At 39.9% G+C, this 26,570-nt stretch overlaps 1 protein-coding gene across 1 annotated transcript; it reads left to right on the top strand.

The window, feature by feature from the left end:
- Nucleotides 1-20,366: 20,366 nt before the first annotated feature.
- Nucleotides 20,367-24,260, top strand: eny2 (ENY2 transcription and export complex 2 subunit). The gene is made up of 5 exons (XM_041793660.1): nt 20,367-20,656; nt 20,830-20,907; nt 21,336-21,406; nt 23,546-23,620; nt 23,916-24,260. The coding sequence occupies exons 2-5, from the start codon at nt 20,840-20,842 to the stop codon at nt 23,987-23,989; spliced, it is 288 nt and encodes a 95-aa protein (XP_041649594.1). The 5' UTR covers nt 20,367-20,656; nt 20,830-20,839; the 3' UTR covers nt 23,990-24,260.
- The last annotated feature ends 2,310 nt before the right edge of the window (nt 24,261-26,570 follow it).

The raw sequence follows: 26,570 nt of genomic DNA, 5'->3' as shown, positions 1-26,570 counted from the left end.
GGCCGGCTGCCCTTCTAGTTAATGAAGTCAGGGAGCCTCGGAGCACACAGAGTTCTCCTCTCCCACCAACACCGACAAACAGGAAGGGATGAGCGATCGCTCTGCTCTCGGTGCTAACTTCCCCCTACCCGTTTTTCTCTCTTTCTGTTCAGCAACAACAAAAGAGACTCCTCAATGAGAAGTGGAGAAGCAGCTGTGACTCACTCAGGCCATTCAGTGGTTTTCATATTCAGCTCTAATGCCAGGCCAGATTCAGCTTTTCTGAGCTCAATAATGACTGAAAATAATCGCTGTGATATGAGCCAAACAAGGAGGAGAGGGTTTGGGTCTGAAGGAGATAAGGATCAAATTATCTACTCTAACTAACTCATCAGAAAATAAATGAAAGCCTGAAAGAAATGAAGATTCTATTAAGCCTGTATAATGTATAATTATCATGAAATCTCTGCTAAGTTTGTGAGATTTCTACAGGTTTGAATGAACTTCATCATTTCAGGTTAAAGTCAGGCCAGAGTTTTTTTTTTTAATCTAACAACTACTTGGCCATTACACCCATGAGAAGATCAATTTTATTTAATCAAGCAATTCAAAGCTTTAAGTTATGTGACCTGGGTGGAGGCCGATTGGGTAAAAAGAGTAGCTAGTGTAACTTCAGCAGATGGCTGTCAGCATGAGTCTGGTTCTGCTCAAGGTTCTCGCCCATTAAAGGGAAGGTTTGCCTCACCACTGTAACAAGGCTAAACAGCCAGTGCTGAGCTCCTGGTGTTTAATGTTGGGTCTTCATAATAATTCATCAGAGAGTATGGTCCAGATCAGTGGTTCTCAACTCGTCCAGCCTTGGGACCCACCACTGGTTCCATAATGGCAAATTGTGGCCATTTTTCATATATATTTGTCAATAAATCAAATGTATTTAATTAAACATGGCACTGTTTGGACTGCAGATAGACACTGGACAGGATAAATATGAAGAAAATGAAAACAAAAAAATAAAGAATAAACAATTTAAGGAAAGTATACAAGAATATTTCTGAAAGTTTCCAGATAATATCCAAAGTCCTTGCAGAAAAAGTCCCCCAAATCCCCTGACATTTCTATTAAAAATTGCAGAAATATTACTGGAAAAAATTACTGTAAGTTCCTGGGGAAAGTATTGAAAATCTTTTGTTCCTTGAGAAATTTTCTTAGATTTAGAGGAAATCAGTGTGACAGAGTGTCAAAAGTTTTAGGGGAAATGCCCAAAGAAAATTCTTAGAACTTCTTTTAAAAATCTGTAACCTTTTTGAGAAAATTACCCAAAGTTCCTTTCAAAAAGATCATAGGGAAAATCTTCCATGAGTTCGGTAAATTCACAATGAAATTCTTGAATAGTTTAAGGGGAAAAAATCTGCAAAGCAAGTTTTATTTCCTTCCTGTTGACAAAGTTTTTAACAATGGAACAAAAGCACTTAAAAGACTCTTGGATTAATTTGCGACCCACTGAAAACTGATCTGCGACCCACCAGTTGAGAACCACTTGTTGTGTATTCAGTTACTACTCCACAACGCTAGGTGTCGCTGTTCAGCCCTTGTTCAGTGTGTGTATTCCATGAAGAAGAGAGTAGTAAACAAGCTGAGTGAAGTTAATGCTGGAGTCCTGCTGTCTTTCTTTTTCCCCTACATTCCTCGTAATAACGAACACACAACAAATTGGTGACGAGGATGGCGAATGTTGTGCCTCTCCCTGCGTTGTTTCTGCCGTCCGCCGGACAACCCGCCATTCCGTTCGACATGTGGATGAAAATGTTCAACAATTACCTGCTTGCTATTCACGCAGAGGGGGACAACTGGCCTGACATGAGGAAGCGTGCACTACTCCTGCACTGCCTGGGCGCTGAAGGACAGCGTGTATTTTATACGCTTACACATGCAGGTACAACGTATGATTCAGCAGTGGCTGCACTGCGTGCACACTTCAACCCAGCAATAAATGTCGTGGTGGAGCGACATAAGTTCAGGTAAAGAGTGCAGAGACCGCATGAGACTGTTGCTGAGTATGTGGGCGCGCTGCGCGAGCTGGCGGCAACGTGCGAGTTTGCTGCAAATACAGACGAAATGATACAGGACCAACTCATCGAGCATGCCAGCTCACCAAGGATACGTGAGAAGCTGTTACTTCAGACGGATGGAAACCTTACACTGGATGCTGCAATAAAAATGGCGTGCCAGGTGGAAGCGGCGATCGGGCACGCGCAGAGTCTCACGTCGGAGCCACATGCATCTGTGCAGGTTGTGAAGGTAAAGCCAAAACGCCCATTCAAACCCAAAACAAGGAGTCATAACTCTACTGAGCCTGCAGCAGCATCTAAACAGGGCCGAAGTTGTTTTAGATGTGGCTCATCAACTCACCTCGCAGATGCTCCTGATTGCCCTGCACGTAAGGTGACTTGCTGAAACTGCAACAAAACAGGACACTTTGCCCGTGTTTGTAAGTCCAAGAAACCTACAGTTAAGGTAGGAGAAGTGGTTGTTCTTGAAATGAATACAGTGCTGATGTTACAAAATGGACAGACAGATTGACAAGATTACCTGTGCAGTGACCATAAATTCAAAGTCAACGTCCTGCCCTGTGACTCTAGTGGTGGACACAGGCTCTGCAGTGTCCATCATTCCTGAACACCTCTACAGAAGACACTTCAGTGATGTGCTGCTGACTAACCCACCATCAAGGTTAGTGACATATACCAAAACTGAAGTCCCAGTACTAGGTTGCCTATCAGCTACAGTGCAGCATGAAAACGCAACAGTGCCAGCTACATTATATGTTGTGGAAACAGGCACAGCCTTACTGGGACTGGACCTATTCAAAACACTTAGACTGTATTGAAAACAACACTGTGCTCTCGAATGCATCCACCTCAACAACAGTCACCTCACCTGCAGCTCCAGTTGTAGATGTTACGGAGATCAAAGCTGGACCAGTGACTGGGGAGAAACTTGGTCTTGCTAAGGGGTTTATTCACCATGTTAAAGTCAGAGAAGGTGTCCAGCCTGTTCAACAAAAGCTGCGAAGGCTCCTGCTCTCTGTCAGACAAGCTGTCTCTGCTGAACTGGAGAGGATGTTGGACATGGATGTGATTGAAAGGATTGATGCCTCCCCCCTGGGTATCTGCCATTGTGGTCACACTGAGGAGAAATGGAAGAGTGAGAATGTGTGTTGACTACCGTGAGCCAAATAAGGCCGTAGTGATGGACAGTCACCCACTCCCCCATATGGATGACATTTTCTCTGAAATGCGTGGAGCCACTGTCTTCTCCACTATTGATCTGGCGAATGCTTATCATTAAGTGTTGCTGGCAGAAGAGAGTCGTAAAATATCAGCATTCATAACGCATGAAGGCCTATTCAGGTTCCACCGAGTCCCATACAGACTGTGTTCAGCCCCAAGCGCATTCTCCAAGCTCATGTCCCTGGTATTAAAAGGCCTCAAAGGGGTCCAGAACTATCTGGATGATGTAATTGTTTATGGCAGGGACCAGGAGGAACATGACCACAACCTGCAAGCGGTGCTTGCTGTGCTGAAGGAAGCTGGCCTCCAGCTCAATACTGAGAAGTGTCACTTCAACCAGAAAAGCCTGCAGTTCCTTGGACACACTGTTTCAGCCCAAGGTTTGCTGCCGAATGAGTACCACCTCAGAGCCATCAGGGAAGCTCCAGCGCCTAATGATGCTACCACACTGCGCTCATTCCTCGGGCTCACAGCGTGGTATTCAAAGTTCGTCCAAAACTACGCATCGCTGGTGGAGCCCATGTGAGACTGTCTACGTGATGACGCATTCAAGTGGACTGCAGCTGCACAGGCAAGCTTCGACACAGTAAAGGTGCACATCGTAAACAGCCCAGTACTGACAGCCTTTGACCCTAGCCTCCTAACCATCGTTTCCACAGATGCTTCAGATTATGGTCTGGGAGCCATACTGACACAAATGCACCCTGACATGACAGAGCGTACAATTGCATTTGCCTCTCGCTCACTCACACCTGCTGAACGGAAATACTCCATTGTGGAAAAGGAAGTGTTGGCATGTGTATGGGCAGCTGAAAAGTGGAGGACTTTAATGTGGGGGACAAGATTTACCTTGCGCACAGAGTACCAAGCCCTTACCACGCTGCTGGCTACGAAAGGACTTGGACGCGCATGAATGCGTATTGCACGGTGGTCAGCCCGGCTCCTGTGTTTTACATACGATGTGGTGTATCGTGCTGGTGCACAAAATCAAGCTGCTGACTGTCTCTCCAGATGAATGATAAAAGTGCCAAAACACATGCTGCACCACTTCAGCCGGTCCCTCTGCCTGATGGCCCGTGGCAGAAAGTGGGAATCGACATCATGGGTCCGTTTGAGTCAGCAACTTGGGATTGTCGGTATGTTGTAACCCTGATTGACTACTACACAAAGTGGCCAGAGGTCGCTTTTACTCCTTCCATTACCACCACGGCAATCACCACGCTCCTGTCAACAGTGTTTTCCAGGTTTGGAAACCCTACAGAGCTCGTAAGTGATAATGGGACACAATCCACGTCAAGCGAGTTTGCACAATTCCTGGCAGTGAGAGACATCACACACAGGACAAGTGTCTCTGTATTATCCTCAAGAAAACGGTGCTATAGAGCGCTGGAACCATGTTCTTAAAGAAACACTCCTCACGGCAGAGCAGGAGAGGAAACCATGGAAACCGTTTATACAGGAGTTCCTGTTCACATACCGTGCAACGCCACACAGCACCACGGGAGTGTCACCATATGAGCTTATGTTCAACAGAAGGATGCATACAAAAGTGAACATTGGCCCAGCAAGTAAATCCGCCCCACTGCCGGAAGAGCACTTACGCAATCATGTTGCCTCCAGACAAAATGCATCAAAAGCCTACACGGATATGAAGAGAGGTGCACAGGTACCAAGAATCAAAGAGGGAAGTCTGGTCAGAGTGAGGAAGACCTTTCATGTTAAAAAAGGGCTGTCAAAATTCTATGTACCTGCCAGGGTGATGGAGAAAGTGCATGCAAGTTCCTACGTGCTGGAGGATGGCCGCACCTGGAACGCTGCTCACCTCTCTCTAGTTCCAGAAGGTGCAACAGACATCATCACAGGCCCTGCTGCTCCAGACCCTGAGCCAGAGCTTGCACAACGCCCAAATGACAACACCCCGAGACCAGCTCGGGTCAGGAAAAAGCCTGCTTGGCTTAATGATTATGAACATTAATCATTATTTTATGGCCTTTGGGGGGTAAGAACTTTACAGGGGAAAAGAAAAAGAGAAAACAAGTAATGTGAAAAAAAAACCAAACATGCTTGAAAATGTGAAGTGACTGAAAATGCTTTAAAATGGTTCATGCTCAAAGTTCTTTGGTTGAGATTGTCTTCAAAGACATTTACACATGTTTTATGAAAATGTTTATTCAAGTGTAGTTTAAAAGTGAAGTCACAGGATACAAGTTATATTTTCTGCTGCTGGTCAATTTAGTATTACAGGGTACAGTTTTAGTCGCTAGACTGTTACTATTGAGGAAAGGAACTACTTGCACTTCTTAATGAAGTGAAGAAGTTTTTTTTTTTTTATGTTTGTACTATGTTATAGCCAGAGTATTGTTTAATTTCAGGTAATTCATGTTTCTATCCTTCCTAGCAAGCTTCTTAAACAAGGGGGGAAATATGTTGTGTATTCAGTTACCATTCCACAACGCTAGGTGTCGCTGTTCAGCCCTTGTTCAGTGTGTGTATTCCATGAAGAAGAGAGTAGTAAACAAGCTGAGTGAAGTTAATGCCGGAGTCCTGCTGTCTTTCTTTTTCCCCTACATTCCTCGTAATAACAAACACACAACACCACTGGTCTAGATTAGTGGTTCCCAACCTTTTTTTTTCCACTGGAGCCCCCCTACTTGTTTCTATGAAAAGTCAAGCTCCCAACTGCTAAGGCGCACGGTGCATAAAAGTCGCCAATGCTCTGCTGATTCCATAGCTGAAGAGTTCTGAACTTCCACTGGTATTAATGTAAACACAAAAACAGTGCAGCAGGAGCTTACTGGAATGAGTTTACATGTCCAAGCAGCTGCATGCAAGCCTCACATTACGAAGTCCAATGCCAAGTGTCAGATGAAGTAGTGTAAAGCACACCAACACTGGGCTGTGGAGAAGTGGAAATCTTTTTAGAGGAGTGATGAATCATCTTCTCTGTTTCGTTGTCAGATAGGTGAGTCTGGGTTTAGCCAGGACAATGTTACCTGCCTGACTACACTGGGCCAACTGTGAAGTTTGGTGGAGGAGGGATAAAGGTATGGGGCTGTTTTTCACAGTTTAGGCTAGGCCCCGTATTTCCAGTGAGGGCAATCTTAAAATTTCAGCATACCAAGACATTTTGAATAATGCTATGCTTCCAAATCTGTGGCAACATTTCAGGAAAGGCCCTTTCCTTATCCAGTATGAATGTGCCTCTGTGCACAACACAAGGATTATAGGAAAACATGGTTTGATGAGTTTGGTGTGGACGGACTCAAGTGGCCCAAAAAGAGTTCTGACCTCAACCCCTCTGAGCACCTTTGGAATGATCTGGAATGAAGACTGAGAGCAAGGCCTTGTCGTGCAATGGCAGTGCCTGACCTCATAAATGATGGTGTAATGAAAATGCACCAAATACTTTTGTTCATAAAGTGCAGATCTAGAAGTGAATGTAGATTTTGTGTGTTCAGACACAGAGAGACCAGAACAAAGGAATGGGTTGGCTTATTTCACATTTGGGAGATATTCCATATTATCAAATATACATGCAAAATCATAAAAAAAGTGGAATTCTCATGTGTCCCTTTCAAAAACACAAGCATATTCCCAAGAATCCAGTCATGATGATCCTCTGGTTTTAACAGCCTGCAAAAGCATGAATGATGATGCCGTTAATGCTGGAACCAGCTCATCATTTTGTGTTGTAAATGACAGGTGTGTACCTGTAAGACAGAGTAAGGACTAAACAGGGACAAGACAATGATTATCTCTATGTTTGTAGGGGATTTCAATGGCAGGCTGAGTGTATGGTTATTGGAAAAGTCATTCCCTTGTCATGATTAGCTTGTGTAGTGTCAATAGAGCTATTACCTCTGCCTATGCTGAAGAAGAAGAGAGGCATACAGTGGTTATGGTGCTGAAAACAGCCATCCTTTGGAGGCCTTTGCAGATGGCGAAGTGTCTAGTTTTGGCAAAGCTCACACAAGAGTGAAATGCAATATGAAACTCTCACTCAGACTCACTGCAGCACAGCCAGGAAATAGAAAGTCTGTAATATTTCTGGCATCATGACAACCCTTAAAATGAGCTTTAATGACGGTTGCTTCTCTGTTAATTCGTCAGCAGAGCTAGTTGAAGAAAAGGGGCTGATTTTATGTCCCTTCTGTGGTGCTTTTTGCCCTCAATGCGGTATTTGTCAATGCATGCTATAAATACATCAAAGGATAAGATAATTACTACTGTTTGTCATGGGAGGACAATGTTCCCATAAGTTTTCTGATCTTCACCATTTACATGTAGATGCAAATGGTACTTTGTGAACTGGTTATTACTGAGTGAATGCAGGTGGTTCCCTCCCCTACATTTCCTCTCATAGGATAATTCTGCTAACAATGCCAAGTGTGAAGCGTCATATATCTATTATTAGCACATCAGACTATGAATTGACTTCTGGGCTGGGCAGGCCTGTCAGCGAGGAGGCAAAGCCATAAAAAAACTGCCAATTTGATGTGGGCGCAATTTAGAGTTTTAGTACGGGGGTCTCAGGGGCGCACGGCCAAAGGCACAGCTCACTGAAGTATCATCAGCCTTTTAGTCCGGGGATTATCTCCTCTTTCTTCATGCTCTCTCTCCCTCTTGCAGCAATTTCCTCTTTCCACAGCGTCACAGAGAAAATAATTGCAGCTTCATATGAAACAAAGTGGAGAGCATCCTGCTACGCTCATGAAAAGCAGCACCACTGTGCCACTTCTAGTAGTTGATGGTTACCCGATTGTGAAAAGCCTTCTGATGAAGACCCCTGTGGATTGTTGCTTTGCTGAGAGTTCAGCGCATCTTCTCGAGCTGTCTAGCTGCCTCAGGCTGTTGCAGCAGAGATAAGTGTAGTAATAGGCTGGGACTATGTCAATTGTAGGGGGGGAGGGGGAGCAGATAAGAGGGAACTGGAGTCTTTAGAGCAGGAGGGAAATTCTTTATCCACCTTGTTGCACCGAGGCCGCCACCTTTCACCTCAAAGGCACACCTGCTTGAGCACGTCCACTAAACTAAATAGCGGTATAAACACCTCAGATTGTGTCTGAAACGATAACTAGCCGCAATAAAACTGCTCCCTAACTTTTCCCTCCTTCTACTTCATGTCGGCAGACTGTCAGTGGCGAGGCAGGTAATTAACCAAGATGCCACACACATTCATGGACCAGTTTTTCTGCAGAACTGCACTCACATAAGGCCATTACTCTGCCCAGAGCAGGTAGGACATCAATCAGTCTGTCATGAGGTGATGCAGAAGGAGGCATTTCCCACTTGAACATGAGAGAAACCTCCTCTAAATTCCTCTTTCAGACAGACAGGGAGTAATTCTTGGCCAGACTTCAAAAGCGTCTCCTTTTTTAGCATGAATTTAAAGTCCATACCAGCTTCATGCATCACATATATAACCCTCCTGTCTTATTATTTTTCCCCTTTTTCAGACTTGCCATCTTGTAGTTCCAATCCATAAATTGGAACTAAATGTATCCTTCTGGATTTGAAACAGGCAATTACAGCCATGCAAATGACCAAAAGGGGGTAAAGTGATCAATTAAACAAAGCAGCTGAGCAGAGCAGGAGTGGTAGCTGTGTTGCAGAGTATTCTATAATAGTAAAAGACCCCAGAAAGTTCTGACTTATTAATTCTGAGCAACAAGAACTCTCTGTATCTCTGGAGTTCAGTGGGCTGAAATGAAACTGAGAAAAACTCAATTTAATGTAATCCACGGTCTTCGAGTTTCTTTTAGTTTCTCTTTTCTCATTTTCTTTCTTATTAAAAGCTTTTTTTTTTTTTTATTAAATTCAACTCCAAGGTTGAATTTATCCTCTACAATAAAGAGGGTGTTGTATAACCTGCAATTTTTAAGGCACTCTTTTATTTCAGCATGAGGTGGCTTTTACTATTTTTCACTTTGATAAAACCTAATTCTGTACTTATCAGTGACAATGTTACCTCACCTCGAAAACAGAGAATTTACTTAAAAACCCATAAAGCAGAGTGTGACTCTTGCAGACTTGACAAGAAAAGATTTTATGGTTAAACTGTGAAGCTTTTGTGTTATTTGTTTTGCACTGTGAGATGAACCAGGCATAGACTTTGGCTTTAATCACCAGCAAGCTATTTCACTGTGATCAAAACAGCAGCATATCAGGTATCTAACAGTCAGAATTCATGGGAACAACAGCCCAGACTGGCAAAAATCTCCAGTGCATTCAGAAAGTAGATAGACCCCTTTCACTTTCTTCTAGTTTAGAAAAAACATATCCTCAGGATCTACACGCAGTACCCCATCATGACAAGGTGAAAGCAGAATTTTAGAATCTATGTATTAAAAATAAAAAACTGAAATATCACATTTACATAAATATTCAGACACTTTGCAAAAACATTTTAAATTTAGCTCAAGTTTCTCACATTTCTCTAGATCGGCGCTGAGGTGTTCCTACTCCTTTATTGGAGTCCACCTGTGGTAAATCAAGTTGACTGGGCATGATTTGGAAAGGCACACACACCTCTCCATAGAAGGCACAGCTGACAATACATAACAGAGCAAAAACCCAGCCATGAGGTCAAAGGAACTGCCCACAGAGCTCAGAGACAGGATTGTTGCAAGGCACACATCTAGTAAACGCTACAAATAAAGTTCTCCCACACTGAAGGATCCCAAGACCACAGTGGCCTCCATAATTCTCAAATGGAAAAAGTTTGGCACAGCCAGGACTTTTCTAAGAGCTGGTTGTCTCGCCAAGCCAAGCAATTAGGGGAGAAGAGTCTTAGTAAGAGAGGTGACTAAGAATGTGATGGTCACTCTGACTGAGCTCCAGAAATCCTGTGTGGAGATGGGACAAAGTTCCAGAAAGACAACCATCACTGTAGTTCTCCACTGATCTGGGGTCCAGATATTTGGGGATGCCTTGGTTGCTGCAATCAAATCGGTGTCTGTGGATAGTGAGAGTGTGTACATTGTGGCACAGTTCACCTACCTTGTCAGCATAACCTTCGATCATGAGACCAATTGCAGACTTGGACCTGCACAACGGGGGATGGGTTTTCTGAGCAAGACAGTGTGGCACTCCCTGTATCTGAGCATGTGGACGAAAGTCGGAGTCTTTTGATCCTTGGTTCTTGCGGTCTTACTACACTCTTATGAGGCCTGGGCATCAGTGTTGTGCCTGAACATATCAAATAGAACACATCACACCCATTCTGAAAAATCTTCACTGGCTTCCCGTCCAACATAGACTCGATTTTAAAGTGCTACTTCTTGTTTATAAATCACTGAATGGTATGGCACCCCAGTACATTTCTGACATGGTCACTCACTATCACCCCACCAGGTCGCTCAGATCTTCAGGTATGGGCCTTCTAAATGTGCCTAAAGTTAAATGCAAATCAGGTGAAGGCGCATTTAGCCACTATGGTGCTGTTCTGTGGAATAAGCTGCCAATTGACCTGAGGTCGGTAGACACTTTAAGTTCTTTTAAGAGTGGTCTTAAAACACTGCTTTTCTCTTATGCCCTTGGATGTTAGATAAAGTACAACATATCAGCATTTTGCCTGTGTACACATGACTTGCACTGTACATATGTATGTATGTGTGTGTGGGGGGGGTGTTTGCTTGAATTGCTGATTGCTTTTTTGTTTGTTTTTAATCTTCTGTAAAGCACATTGAGTTTACGCCTGTATGAAATGTGCTATACAAATAAAGTTGATTTGATTTGATTTGAACGAGTTCAGTGAACGATCGTTCATGGACTCGTTCATATTTTGGGTGAACGTGAACTGAACGTACTGTATTTCTGCCTGATGAACGTTATTGTGAGCGTGCTCATTCTGGCGAATGAAGCATCTCCGTACATCAACAACGTCAACAGCAAACCTGAAACGGCACATTGAACTAAAGCACCTAGCTAGCCTTTCAAGGTATGTGCAAGTGACTTAACGGGTGCAAGTGTGGACTGAATGGGTGGCAACAATGGGGAAATGCCAGTATTCTAAGGGTAACAGCTCGCAGCAACCTACTGAAAAAAAAGAACTATGAACTAGTTCATTTTTGGAACTGTGAACTTAGTTCAAAATTTTGAATTATGAACTATGAACTGAACTTGTTCATTTTAAAATCTGTGAACTGAACTTTGAAATAGTTCATTTAGAAACTGAACTTTTCCAACACTGCCTGGCGTTGACTGATGGCCAGAGGCACCAGCAAGGCTCCTCTGTGACAGCTTCTCTTTGGCGCATCTTTAGGTATTGCTGAAAAACTGTGTGTGTAGTGCTGACATGCTCAGGAGGGCAGGGATGGGAAGGTTCAGCTGCCGGTTACGGGAATGACTGCTGTGATCAAGCTCACTGCACACGGGGTTTCCAGGACCCGGTAGGTTTGTCAAGATGTCAGACATGGCCATGTGAGTTGTGGAGGGGGCAACTGGGAGGTTTCTGGAAAGGTGGGGCATAGGTCAGGCACAGGCCTGGAGGATGGCCATCAGGAGGCCAGAGCAGTACAGGACCAAGGTTGAACAGGCAAAGTGCCGAACTGGCATATGCTCCCAACATTTCACAGCCACTCTGATATTAACATCCAAATTCTATTATTACTAATAAAATAGTGAGCCTAAATAGCAAATTAATACTGTCACAAAATTGTTTGATAATGATTTTGAGATTCTCACAAATGTAAAACATGAATAAATAATAATTTAACATGAAAAAAATGTATTTTGAAATATTTAGCAGAGTTTATAACAAATCAACTCACCACGGGACTGTATAGTGCAAACTCAAAATAAATGGGTATGCAAGGGGCCCAGTCCAGTGGAAACTGATTTAAAAAAAAAAAAAAAAAAACACTGAGCAGTATTTGGACAATCAGAGGAGTAATAAAATGATGGAAAATTAACATTGCTACAAATAGAAAGCCTCTCCAGAAGAAGTCTATTACAACATTAAGAGATAATAGATATTTCAACAAAAAGGAGAGTAAAATGATAGACTTTGATAGGTTGCTCTGTAACATGGTCTAAAAAATCTTATATCCAGTTAATGAAAAAGGTCATGTTCTTCACTCTCCATGCTCTTATAGCATGGTTTATTATTTAAAAAATGAGTTAAAACTTGAATTATGCATTTATTGCTTGAAAGTTGTATAAAGCTTGTGATTTCAAGAGACAGGCCGTATTTCTCAAATGTAGACTTTGTTAGCCCTGGTCAGAGCCATTTCTTGTCATATGCAAATACATAGGGCCCCACAAGCCACTAGGGGGCCCCAAAGTGGAATGTTCACCATCATATGAGGAGAATTAAAATTACCGACCTTTATCTCTTTTATGCTTAAAAATGAATAGGATATAAGAATAAAATAAGCCACATTGTTAAGCTATGGCTAGTGTTATTGTGGCATAATTAAGTCAAACCCATCCATCCCATTAGTGTTACACTCAAAATCTGTTTTCTTTATTGTTATGGAGGATTGTTGTTTTCCTTATTTTTTAATCATTATTTATCAGTTATCTTGCATGAGTGGCTAAACTTAAGATGTTGGATTTTAATATGAGAGGTTATCATGACTGTTACCTGTTTTGCTCATGAAGTGTAGTAGATTATGGCTTGTTTGCGGATTATCTAATGGATTAGAAGTCTGTAGTAGTTTGGCAAACTAGGGGCCCCAAACAGCATCTTGCATAGGACCCCCACAAAGCTAGAAATGGCCCTGGCCCCAGTAATCTTGAAGAACCATGATTTCTGCAATTAGTCTTCCTTGCCTGCTAGAAAGTGAGAGAGGCCTCTATTTGTTTTTCTTAAATGACTGTTGAGCATTAGTAACACATTTTTCAGTTTTTGTGAGTGTTATCCATATTGTGTTGTTTTGTTATTTTAACGTTTTTGTGATTTTGGCTGCTAATTTCACCAGGCTTCTCTTGGAAAAAAGGCTTGTAATCTCAATGAGGCTCCTAGCTAACTCAAGGTAAAACAGAATAAAATACAGATACGTGGTTTGAGAAATCCCTGTTCCAAAAGCATTTAAAACAAACAGGTCTGAATGGCAGGAACAGTCAAAGTGCACTTACAGAATCTTCAGTGTCGTTGATCCCAGCAGCACCTTCTGCATCAGAGCTCCCCTCGCTGGTGACTGACAGAGCCGACATTCAAATGTCATCTGCGGGAAGCCACACAGTGTGCAGATCACAGCTCAGATGATGTGGTCTATCAGGCTAACGTGAAGGGACTTTGAATTTTGTGCAAGATAAAACTCAGGTCTATTGAGGAGACCGCCACTCATAATTCTGTGATGTCAATGGGCTGCTCCTCTGTGACGTCAGTTCAGCCTTCATATACAGAGTATTTTGGTTTGTGAATGCAGTTTCAGTTTGTTTGATTTAGAAAGAAACGGCATGAACAGATCTGCAGCATATCATAGCAGCTTTTAGCATGCAACTAAAATTGGCAATATGTGCAACATTATTACACCAATCCATCATTATTGTGAATACAAAAGTGTATAGATCAGCAATTTCACAAAAAAAAACATGATGTACCAAATAGATATGATTTCTTGCCTTAAACACTGTTGAAAAACAAAGAGTCTCCTCACTGCAGAGGAGACTCTGACCAAAAGAAACATAAATTCTTGTAACATTTGTTACAAGAGCGAAAGCTGCAACTTGTCAACAGCGTCTCCAAGGGAGGGTGAACAATAGGGCTTAAACCCTACAGCTGACCTTGAGGTATGATCATCTTTAAAATTTCATGAAGGGAGGAAACGCAAAGAATACCAAGGTGTTTCTAATGGTAAGATTAAATAGAAAGTTTTGTTTTATCCCAGGAGTACGTGGCCTGCATCAGGATAACGGTGGCTTTGTTTAAACAGATACATAAACTCTATGTCTGTGATATTTGTGCACAAATTATAGCAACCCAGTAAAGACAGCCCAGTGAGCACAAGAGACAGATCCTCCTCATTCATGCTAGGTGGGGGTGATAGAGTTGAATCCATTGACTAAATGATTGAGGAATTAGTTGACATTGATCCCCTGATGACAGTGAAAACTGTGATGTTATCTATTTCTACTCAACAGTACATTTCACCAGCCAGTCTTTGAGTCCTTATCATCAGTCAGGTGTCTGGTTGGTCTTTTTTTTAACCAGCTGGGACAAATTAATATCCAGTGTACCCAAAGATAACAGTGCATGTGTTGACTTCCTTCTGCTTGGTCTACTGTGAATCCCTTCTCATCAAAGTAAAAGGTCCTTCACTTGCACACAAAGTTAGCTGGCTGGTAGATTTGTAAGTTGGTTGGTCCGTCAGTAAGTAGATCTTTAGATTGGTCATTTAGTTGATCCATAGGACGGGTTAGTGGGTAGGTTCGGTAGGTAGGTCAGGCTGTAGGTAAGTATGTTGGTCAGTCAGTCAGTTAGGTAGGTAAGAAGTTAGGTTGCTCAGTAGATGGGTCAAAGGTTGGTCAGTAGGCTGATATTAGTCAGTTGGTAGGTCAGAAGATAGGTTAGAAGCTAGGAATTAGTTGGTCAGTAGGTTTGTCCGTAGGTAGCTTGGTAGGTAGGTAGGTCAATCAGTCAGTCAGTTGGTCGGTGGGTAGGAAGGTTGTTTGCTCCATAGATAGGTTAGTAGATAGATAAGTAGATCTGTCAGTAGTAGGCAGGTTGCTAGTGGGTAGGTCATAGGTTGGTCAATGGGCAGGTAGGCTGGTTGGTAGGTCAAAAGTTAAGGCAGTGAGTATGTAGGTCAGTAAATAGGTAGGTAGCTAGGTAGGAAGGTTTGTTTCTTGGTAGATCGGGAGGTTGGTTTCTCAGTAGTTAGATCAGTAGATAAATTGTTACGTCGGTCAGTAGAGGTTGGTTGGTAGGTAGGCTGCTAGGTTGGCCAGTTGGTAGGTCAATACTTAAGGCAGTGAGTATGTAGGTCAGTAGATAGGTAGGTAGCTAGGTGGGGATGTATGATGCTTGGTAGTTTGGGAGGTTGGTACCTCAGTAGAAAGGTCAGTGGATAAGTAGTTAGTTCAGTCAGTAAACATTTAGGTAGGCTGGTAGGTTGGTCAGTTGGTAGGTCAGAAGTTTAGGCAGTAAATAGGTAGGTCAGTAGATAATTAGGTAGCCTTGTTGGTAGGTAGGAAGGAAGGGAGGTTGGTAGATTGGCAGGGCAGTAGGTAGGTAGGTATTTTAGTCAGTATATTGGTAGGTAGCTCTCTCAGATGTTAGCAAGGTAGGCCAGTGGGTAGGTAGGTAGGTAGGTAGGTAGGTAGGTAGGTCTGTCAGTCACTCGGTAGGTAGGTTTCACTCTGTCCCAGAAGTGTCAGGAACCCTCCACTGATAATGCTCAAACAATAAATTAAAAAACTTGCATTAAAACACACTGAAAAACAAATTTTAACCCTAAGCATATAAAGGGATGCTATGTTAGAAGACACAGTTGATGTAAAGTGTCTACACACTGAGCCATGTCAGGAGTGACCCTGGCAGAGTAGTGCCTCCAGCAGACCTCCATGTCCTTGTCCAGTGCACTGCAGCCAGACGACTAACTAAGCCCAACTACGCTGGCTTTCTTAAATTAAAAAAATTTGGTTTAAGATTCTTGCTTTGACTTCTTAAGCTTGGACAGGCACCTGCTGACCTTGATGAGTCAAATCAATGCGATGGATATATTTGATGATGTTCACTGTTGTACTAAGCTTTTTACTGCTTTATCAATATTGTCTGAAAACGAGACTGAGAGGTAAGAGACAGATTCAAAATTATTTTTAAATGAAATACACTGTTTAACACTGTAATGTGTTCAGATATATGCAGGCGTGCATGTACAAAATGACTCATTAAAGTCCAATAATCTCTAGTTAAGTCACAACATTTTCATTTTCAGGAGTTCAGAGTTGCTTCCCTGTTTAAGTAACTCAAGTAAGGTCAACAATGAGGCTATGAGATTCTGAAGAAAATGTTATTTGTCATGCTTTTACTTTGGAGTTTGTACTTTTTTATGCTGGGTACGTTCTGTTATCAGACTAAAACCTGCTTTTTAAAAGAAAGCAAAGAACTTCTGGTAGATTGGAAGATACAACATCAGCTTAACAGGAAAAATAACTTGCTATGGTGAGTAGCATCCAGCTGTTACCCTTAGAGTTTAACAACTGGACAAAATAGAAAAACGCAATGTGTCAGTCTGCTTTCAGTGCTTTATTATAAGAACACATCCACATTCTGCTGTCTATGCCACAGAAAGCAATTTGGGGTTACGTAGCACAGAGCTTCTTGACATGCAGGTGGTGTCTCTGCATAACCGATTTGGGAATAAACTGCAAAACTTTCCACTGAAAAACAACCAACATAAGCCATTAAGTTACATCTGCTCTGGAAATGGATCCTGATTTTAATTACGTTGAGACTCCCTCTCACCTAAACCCTTCATTTTATCATTTTTCATGTTGTTTGCCTCAGAATCTCCAATTTAATGTCCCTCTATCCCCCCTGGTTGCCTAAAGATCTCCAAAGTTGCCGAAAGATGCAATGAATGACTTGTCTCTGCTGTCAGTTCTGCCACTTTCATGAGAACCATGGATTTAGAGAAGTTTTTGAAGTGTGGAAGTATTGCAACTTAAAGCAGGCATCTGTCAGTGTTACTGTCATTCTTCATGACAGCAGCTTTTCAGATGCTGCTTGAGTTCAGCGGTTGCCTTTTCCATAAAAAAAAAAAAAATCTGAAATCCCTAAGAGCTGTCACAGTCCTCAGGGCAGACTCGCCAACTGGTGAATACTTCAACCACTGAAATGTTCAAATGTTGAAAGTGAAGTGTGCTATTAAGGCCACAAATCTGTATCACACAGGTAAGACAGCATAACAACCAGACATGACTGAGCTTCCTGCACAGCTTCAGCTTCACATCAGGTCACATCACTGAGCCTGAACATTTCCTGCTGCATCCAATTTCCCCAGCTGTTTGCCACAGACACTCCTGTGGTTTTTGTCATTTTCTTTTGCTAGTTTTTATTACTAACTGATTTGGATTTTTCCTAAAAGTCACCACAGGTTTTGTTTTATTGTTTGAACCAGCTTGACATTTCTGCTGCTGACAGCTTGATGCTGCTAAGATCTGATATCAGTAATCCTCAGATGGTAAACTTTTCACTTCACAATTCAACACAGCAAGTGTGGATTATGTGAATACAGGCAGACAGTTCAGCCCTTTTCTTCTGTATGCATGTCTGTAGCATTACTAGAGTAAAAATTTCCTGTTTATAAGAGCACGAGTTCATGCTGAATTAATGCCCAGAATATCACAAGTTAATGTATAGCTCATAGAGAACAACTTGCATTTTGATTCTTGTCAATCTACCACTCAGAGCTGCAGAGTTTAGAAACTGTTGCACAGCACAGATTTCGAGAAGGCTACAAAAAGACTTCTGTTGCCCTGAAGGTTCCCAGGAGCACAGTGACCTCCATAATTCTCAAATGGAAGAAGTTTGGCACAACCAGGACTCTTCCAATAGCTGGTACCTGGCAAAACTGAGCAACTGGGGGTAAGGTCCTTCATAAGAGAGGTGAGCAAGAAGGGAGCTCTGACTGAGCTACAGAGATCCTGTGTGGAAATGGGACAAAGTTCCAGAAGGACAACCATCACTGCAGCCCTCCACTGATCTGGGCTGTATGGCTAGGCTTGACAGAAGCCTCTTCATGGTGCAAAACACATGAACCTGATTGGAGTTTGCAAAAACCCCACAATAAAGCCAAACTCTGAGGGCACATCATATTAACATCCATGCAAAATAGCCTCTTTAAACATGTGTTACTCTATCTTTAATTGATGAATGACCATATAAATAAAGTATGACAGTAAGAATTCTCACAGCACACCTAACCTTGCCTAAAGACGCTCTAGCATGCCTTGGCACACCATTTTTAAAGCACTATTGTAGATACAATCTCTCCTTATCATTCTGAGAGTTCACAAGGGGTTTGTATTCTCATACTAATTTATTACTGTCATTTAAATATTATTAAACTTTTATTAAACTTTGCAAGGTCATCCTGCAACTTAGAAACACAGAAGGATAAAAACTGTGCTGGATTGTTTGAGAGAGGCAAACAGCCACATGCAGACTTTCTTTGGCAGGATATGCACACAAAATACCATGACCTATACTCTACTGAGCTGAAAACTAAAGGTTTAGGTTTTTCGCTTATTTTATCTATAAAAAGGCACATGCATGAGAAGCCAGATGTAAGAGAACCATTTTAGGGAAACAAAAACAGCTTTATATTGACAGACATGGATAAACTCCCAGACAAATGTACACACACTTACCAAATGCTTAAGCTGCAAAGTTTATCAGTGGTTTTATGGCCAGGAACTGAGGCTCAAGAGCTTTAGAGAGGCCAGTATATCTCTTGGACGTACAACTTGAGCTTGTTTTCTTAAACAGTCTTAGAAGCGGCACGAGTGGTGCTTGTGAGAGAGGCCTGCATTTAGAAAAACAAAGTTAAACACCTTATTTCATCCCACCTACCTGTTTCTGAGTGTGTTTGCTTAAGACCAGTCACATTTATGAGTACATGTTCAATATTTCCTCCATGAGTGGGATGAAAATAACTGTTTTAAACAATGCTGCCTCTTAACATGACACTACATTACATTTATTCACTGGAGAATGCTCTTGAATTGATGTGCAGTAAGTGAATGTATACTCTGAATGATAGTTTTCAATTTTGATTAACCCAAAGAGGGTGTTTAAGCCATGTTGCACTTTTCTCTTTTTTGGCCATTTTTTGTTTTCGTTCTTTGAATATTTCAACTGTTTAACTGTTAACAACATACAGTACATTTTGGAGGGTACTTTTTAAAAAAAAATCTTTTAATTTTATTTTTAATTTCAGAATCTTTAACAAGTCAGTAATGAGCTCTGTACCCTTTTTGTTTATATCCAGGTTGTATGTGACCAAAAGTGCATCAGTGCAGTCCACTAAAATCTGAATATTTCCTCCCCAGCCACTGCAATAATAAAAAAAAAAAAAAAACAAACAGATGAAAGAAAAACATGCATTTTCTGAAATTAGGCTTTTATTCAATAGTCATTGCTTCAAATGTGCAGTTTTCCTATCTGGCACCAAATGTCAGCCATTTTCCTTTATTTGGCACGAAGGGAAAGTGTATGCTTTTTCTTATCTCCTTTAGGGACAATTTTGTAACAATCAATGAAATCTTCAAATCTGATAATAATAATAATAATAATAATAATAATAATAATAATAATAGCAATAGCAATAATAATAATGCATTAAAAAAAAATCAAAGTTGTTGTTCATTATTAACGTATCCAAGGCTCTGACAATTCCCTTCAAAGAAATCAAATTTGCATGTAGAATATATATATATATATATATATATATATATATATATATATATATATATATATATATAATTTTTTTTCCTTTTCTTGTGGTTTTAACGTTACGAAAGTCAGGATTTTTTTGCACTTGAACTGGCCCTGAAAGAGTTAAACTCCATTGAATTAATCAATAGTTTATATTTATTTATATTATACATTTATATTATTATATATTTATTTGATCAAGCCTGACCTTGATTTAAAAAAAAAAATCATGCACTCAAAGTGGTCAGTTTTATGAGAGGTATTTTTACTACTATTAAGATGTGGCGTCCATCTTTGTCCACCTAAACCCTGTGTGTAACAATGTATCAAAATCCTAAAATTTAAAATAATAATAATTATTATTAATATATTCAAGGCTGTGAAAATTTCCTTCAATGAGATTCAGTTTGCATGTAGTATATGAAAAATATTTAATTTTCTATGTTTTTTACATTACAATCATCAGGGTTTTGCACTTAAACCGATATGGAGTTAGATTCCAAAAATATATTATAATTATAATTTCCAATCTATATTTGACATTTATGATCAGGTCTGATCTAAATTTAAAATAACGCGTGAAAGAATGATTTTTATTTTTCTCTATGTGCTGCCTTTTTGAGAGTTCAATTGTTTGTTAACCGACACTGCCGTCGTGTGGTAAAAATGTGTATTGCATGTAATATGTGGGTAGGAACGGTTGTGTCGCTCGTTGTTTCCTTCCGGAACGAAATGCCTGATGGTCAAACCTGTGAAGTGAAAAACAAAGATACGCTATCGCTGAAATCACAATTTGGTGCTATGTTATCCTAAAACCTTTATTTTAAGTACTCTAGCCTCGCTCGACAGCCGTGTTTTTATGATTTATTTTAATGTCTGCTTTTGTTTGACCGACAGTAACGCCATGTCGTCTTAACTTTTTTTCATGTGCGCAACAAAGTCTGGAAACGTTTTAAATCTGAGGGGTGATCCGCTTTAATTATAACTTTTTGTCAAGTGGGTAAGTAAATTAACATAACTGTATCTGTCCTCTACGTCCCTGAAGCCTGTTAGCTTTGTAAACAAACGTCCGTTAACGTTAATATTGGCTCTGCATTGACTTTGCTTGGATTTCTGTAATATTATTATTCTGAGTTCTACAGCAGTGACATGATGTTATTTTCCTCCCTTTAGGTCAAAGACCATGAGTAAAGAGAACAAAATGAGAGCAACAGTAAACCAGAAGCTGACAGAGATGGGGGAACGAGAGAGGTGAAATAAAACACTCCTAACAGTTGGAGGTTGATGTGATTCATTTTAGTAACTTAATGTTGTTACGTCTTCACATAAGCGGACACTATCCTGTTTTACTCCTTTAAAAATAATTAAGATGTCTTGACTGTCAATAGTGCACTTTCATGGTATTGAGAGGTTTCCTGCTAATGTACCTCACAAATATGGCTCTTAGATGTTTAAGAGAAATAGCCTGGGTTATCATACTACATGTGTTGGCTACTAAAAAGAAAATACAAGGATGGTGGTTCCTTTGTCACATAATCATGCTAAGGTGTACAAGTGGTATCACACTAATATTACTGTCATTTTTGAAAGAAGAGCCAAATGATCAATGTTGTTATTAAAATAAGGAGCATAGAGCTGGAGCCTTTCTTATGTTCCTATGTGTTTCATCTCATCACCAGACTAAAAGAGTTATTGAGGGCTAAACTGACTGAGTGTGGCTGGAAGGATCAGATGAAAGCTCACTGCAAAGGTAAAAGTGACTACTGAGTAACTACTGACTCTGAACACAATGTCTGTAAACTGATAGTGTCACAAAGCACAAAGAGAGAATAAGATGAAATCTGTCTGGGGCGGTATGTGAGGTTGGATACTTGTTTTTAAAAGTTAAACTTAAGATTGTTTTCTACAGTAGGATTTTTTATGTTGATGTTGAATTTTAGAGTTAATGATTGTTCTGTTACACTCAAGTAACTGCATAATGCATATTTTAAAAAAGGGAAAATACTTAACCTTCTATGTTTTGTGTGCAAGGGCAGGATTTTTTCATTTTCTTGCAAATAAATGCCATTCAAACACAATATTTACATACACATACATCTACACAAGCAGCATGTTCTAAAACAGTGGTGTACAGATTCCCAATAGGCACCAAAAGTGGTGCTTGAAAAAAAAAAACAAGGGCAAAATATCCCTGATGGATGGGAGCCCTCGGCAGACATGTATCCATATATTTTGTTTGACTCTGTTCTGCTGAACAATAAAGTTGTGGTTGATTTTTTTTAGATCTTGACTTATTTGTCCTGATATCTTGAAGAAAAATATCTCGAAGAATGTTGGCTTTCCTACATTTTGTCTTTTTTTTCTTGAGATCTTTACTAAAAACAGCCAAACTTTATATTATAATGACAGAGTGAAATATGATATTTTTATGCATGTCCTCCTAAAGTTTTTGCCGTTCTTTTTGTTCAGTCTTATGTTTGTTTCTAAGGTCCAAATAGCGACCTTTTTCATTAAATTTATTTCAGTGGTTGAACAATTTCATAAATTTGGGTTGCGATTACACGTTTGAGAATCACTGTTCTAAAATCTTAAATACAATTAAAGAGATAAACAACTTATTTTTGTCAAGAAGAAAATTACAGAGCTGCTTAAAGGAGAGTACCAGGTTATCAATGTCATGAAGAGGCATTTAGTAACAGTATAATGAGCCAGCAGGCCGACTTAAAAAAACTGCTAAGTGATTACAAAGTTTACCCGAGAATGACGAGGTACTTGGCCAGTTAGAACGACCATCCTGCCCTGCCTCATTCTACACATTACATTTTTTGTGTTTCTCCTCTTTCAATAGTATTTATTGGCAGTATGTTGTATAAATATGCTCAGGCAACAGCCTTATGAAAAATTTCACTTGATTGTCTTTAATCACAGCAGGTGAGCTGCATGTGTGAAGGCTAGTTGTTGATAAGACAGTGCATCACAGCCATTACCTTGAAGTGCAGGAGTACAGGGTGATATCAGCAGCTAGAAACTGATGAAAAACCTTTAAATGATAGAGGATGTATCTCTAGCACATACTGGTGGCATTTTCATACATATCTTTGAAGAATATGCCCAAAAATATGTTTACATGGCTGTAAATTTACCTTAGTGCCCCACCTAAATATTGTCTATGAGGTGGAAACTCTTCATTAAGATGTGTCACAGCATCTCAAACAGTTAGTATATATTTTTACAAAGCAGAAAGCAACTATTTAATGGATGTAAAAAGTAAATAGAATTGACTTCAGCTTTTATAGTGTTTATCTAGTCTTCTGATGACTCAAATTGCTTTTACATCATGGATCACTCTAACTATTCTTACCATATTCACACACTGATGAAGAAGGCTTTGCCATATAGAGTTTAAATTATCCCATCCATAAGATTCATACCATTCATCCATATACGATTGCAGGAGCAATTTGGGGTGTCTTTCCCAGTGACAGTCGACATGACTGCAGGAGCTGGAGATTGAACCCCCTACCTTCTGATTAAGCAACGACCAACCTTACCTACTGATCCACAATCATCCTGTGAATTACCCTTGAGATTATTTTGAACGTTAACACCAGGAAGCGCAGCATCTTTTCATTATAAATGGGATGGTTGAGTTTTTTGCAGCTTGTGCTGCTGCTTAATTCAACCACTTTGTGAAGTTAGATGATAAAAGCACAATTACACTCAAAAGCAGCATATCCCAGAAAGTAAAAGCAAAGGTAAACCTGGAAATTGATTTTAGTCATTGTTAACACTTTCACTTAGTACAAGATCTACACTTTTATGCTTGAAGCACTTTAGTTATCATGGAAATTTGTAAACATTTATAATATTTCATCTCATTTTTCAACAGAGGTGATCAAAGAAAAGGGCTTGGAGCACGTCACTGTGGAGGACCTGGTGGTTGAGATTACTCCCAAAGGAAGAGGTGATTTAACTGGCAGTTTGATGTATCTGGTGGCTAACACTAGCTTGTCTTCACTGATTTCTAAAACTTCAAGATTTATTGTCACCTTACGAGAAAACGTTGTAGAGGAAATTTTGGCTATGTTTATACACTGGATGTTTTATGTGTTAAACTGTAGATTGAATTAAAAAAGGAAGGGAAGCAGATATTTATGTTAGCTGAATTTGTTTTGGGCTTGAGCACAGACTTTGACATGTGCATAAAGTGTTTGAGAAACCAAACTACATTCATTGAATTCTTCCTTTCTTTCTTGCAGCCTTGGTGCCAGACAGCGTCAAGAAGGAGCTTCTTCACAGAATAAGAGCCTTCTTAGCTCAGCATGCTTCATAATTAATGTTTTTATTCTTTAGTGTTTAATTGCATGGCTTGCCTGAAAGATCATTTATAGACTATTTTTCAGATAATGTTCCTGAAATCCAAATATTTGTTCATTATATTAAATTGTTAGTGACATAGGGACATAAATGTGCCTGATAAGTTGGAGTTTTACCTTACTATTTACTGCAACAGTCATGATTTGTAAATGCGGTTAACTTGCACATTTAATCATCCTTTTTATAAGAAATATACAGTTTGAATAAAATGTTTGGTTTATCAGTTATAAGTTGAAAATCTCTTTTTTTAAACAATGCTTTTTGATAGAAACCTAATTTTGGCTCTCTTTCCTTTAGCATTGTAATTGTATTTTTGTATTTAACACTCATTTCTTCATCTAAACAATGTAAACGTCATAATTCGAGACAAACAAAAAAATGTCTACAAAACCAAAACACAGTAAAACAAACAGGATATTTAACCTAAACCTCAAACCAATAAGCTAAACCTCAGTATTTCATACCCTTTCCACTTAAATTATATACTGCATTAATCATAGATGAGAATAATAAAGAAACATTTATACTACAAAATACTGCTCATCTTAATTAGTAATGAATAAGTTTTCTCTTTACCTATGAAATGATGTTCAGTCAGGAACACTTGTCATACATTTTACCATTTTGTTGCAAATTGGATACAGTTTTACTTGACGGAGCAAAGATGCTACCTGGATTAGTCAAGCAGCATGCTTTGACTTTCCAGGGAGCGCATGACTAGAAACCCTCATGGGGATGGATAAATTAATGACGATGTGTATTGAATGCAATAGAATTAGTTCAAAAGCAATTAATCCATAGTAGCATGAATCTGAAAAAGAGGGTGCAACAAGCTTTATGCTATAAAGGAGGAGGCTGGGGTGGAGGAGGTTAAGCTTTGCCAGCAGCAGCCAGTGCATCAGCATTAAGCAATCAGGGATGAGGGAGAGGTACGTCATATTTAAATACACTGCTGTGTTGAGAGAAAACGCTGTGATTGGCTGTCAGAGCTGGGAGGCAATAATTGGGATCAGCTGGGGAAATGACTACTGTGTCCTGCATGAACTGACATTAAGCTTCATTTTATGCCACATGAAATATTTCCTTGTTTGACATTGCCATCCACCTGCTTTTACAAAAAAAAGATGTTTTAAAGAGGAAATAGAAAAAAAATGATCGACCTCAAAAAGTTTTGATGATGATGAAATCAAACTAATTGCGTACATCACCTGCTGATGTCTCCATATTCAAATAAAAAAGCTTTCAAGATTTTAATGTCGAATGTCAAATTTAAATTTATAACTGCTGCCTAAAATATTTTGTGTGTTCAGAAAGATGACTTTATGATATATTGTTATCATCTGTTTAAGACAGAAGAAAATGTATTAAGAATTTAAGAATGGTGTTTGAATAAAGCCTATGTCTATGAGGAACATTTCTCAAAGTGGTCCTTGAATATCCTCATAAAAAAATAGAGAAAATACACCATTTAACCAACTCTTAATTTTTTTTTTAATAAAAAGGAGATTTTTGTTACCTTTAAAATTATACATCGTTGCAGAAACTGATAAGTTGACATTAAAACAGAGAAAATATATCTTCTTGTGGTATCAAACTTTTGAGGTCCTTTTCCATTGCAGCTCACATCCAAAATCATTGGAGACTACATTTTAGTAAGGAATTATTTACTGTTCACATTTACAAAAGATTAAGAAAAATGCATTGTCTCATGCAGTTAAATCCCAATGTGATATCTTTGGCCATATGTCCACAGGGGTAGTGAGGCCAATGGGGTGCTAGGTAACCTTCCTATGGAGTCCAGACACTGGTGATGAAAAGGACGTAAGATGTGATGCAGGGCGGCCATCTGATGATCTGGACCCAGGCGCTAGGCGGAGACTGAGGTGGAGGAGGGTCGCACGGACGATGCTGTAGACCAGGGGTCACCAGCCAGTAGATTGTAGTCTACTGGTAGATCTTTGAGCTAGCTTAAGTAGATCTTTAACACAAGATGTGCTTTAGGTCCAGCTCTTCCCTGATTTACCTTCAATCATTTAGTTTTTAGTATGAACAAGTAATCAGACTGCAGCAAATGTGCTGTTTATACATGCGTACATTATTCAAGTTTTGCATACCAAAATATTTGAAATTTTCATGTTTTCTGCCTTCATAAGCCCATATAAGTAAAATGAAAATATTTTTATTGTTTTCAAAAAGGTGTTGATGCAGACATTGCTTGCAGAAAATCTTACCTTTGAATCAAGATCTTTAATAAGAGAAGAACTGAAAAAGAAATCCTATGATTGCTATTATGATAGCTCTCTGTTAAAAACAAATAGGTCATTTCATCCAGGCCGTGCGGCTCAGTTTGGTACGGCATGGAGCCTTAATTTGAGTTTCCATGATCGGAAGTTGGAATGAGTCCCAAATAATCAACTTGTGCCGTTCCACTTTTTTGGCACCCATCCATAGGGGTACCAAACTTACCTATCAGTCCCTAAAGGCTGGAGCGAAACACACACTAGCAGGTATGCACTGGCATCATCTTAAAGCAATAA

The sequence above is a fragment of the Cheilinus undulatus genome, linkage group 8 (assembly GCF_018320785.1).
Source record: "Cheilinus undulatus linkage group 8, ASM1832078v1, whole genome shotgun sequence".
Lineage (NCBI taxonomy): Eukaryota > Metazoa > Chordata > Actinopteri > Labriformes > Labridae > Cheilinus > Cheilinus undulatus.
This window is presented reverse-complemented; position numbering and strand designations above follow the sequence as displayed.

Coding starts and splice junctions, on each gene's coding strand:
- eny2 (XM_041793660.1), top strand. CDS start 20,840: ATGAGTAAAGAGAACAAAATGAGAGCAACAGTAAACCAGAAGCTGACA. Junction 21,407..23,545: donor GATGAAAGCTCACTGCAAAG/GTAAAAGTGACT, acceptor ATTTTTCAACAG/AGGTGATCAAAGAAAAGGGC. Junction 23,621..23,915: donor GATTACTCCCAAAGGAAGAG/GTGATTTAACTG, acceptor TCTTTCTTGCAG/CCTTGGTGCCAGACAGCGTC.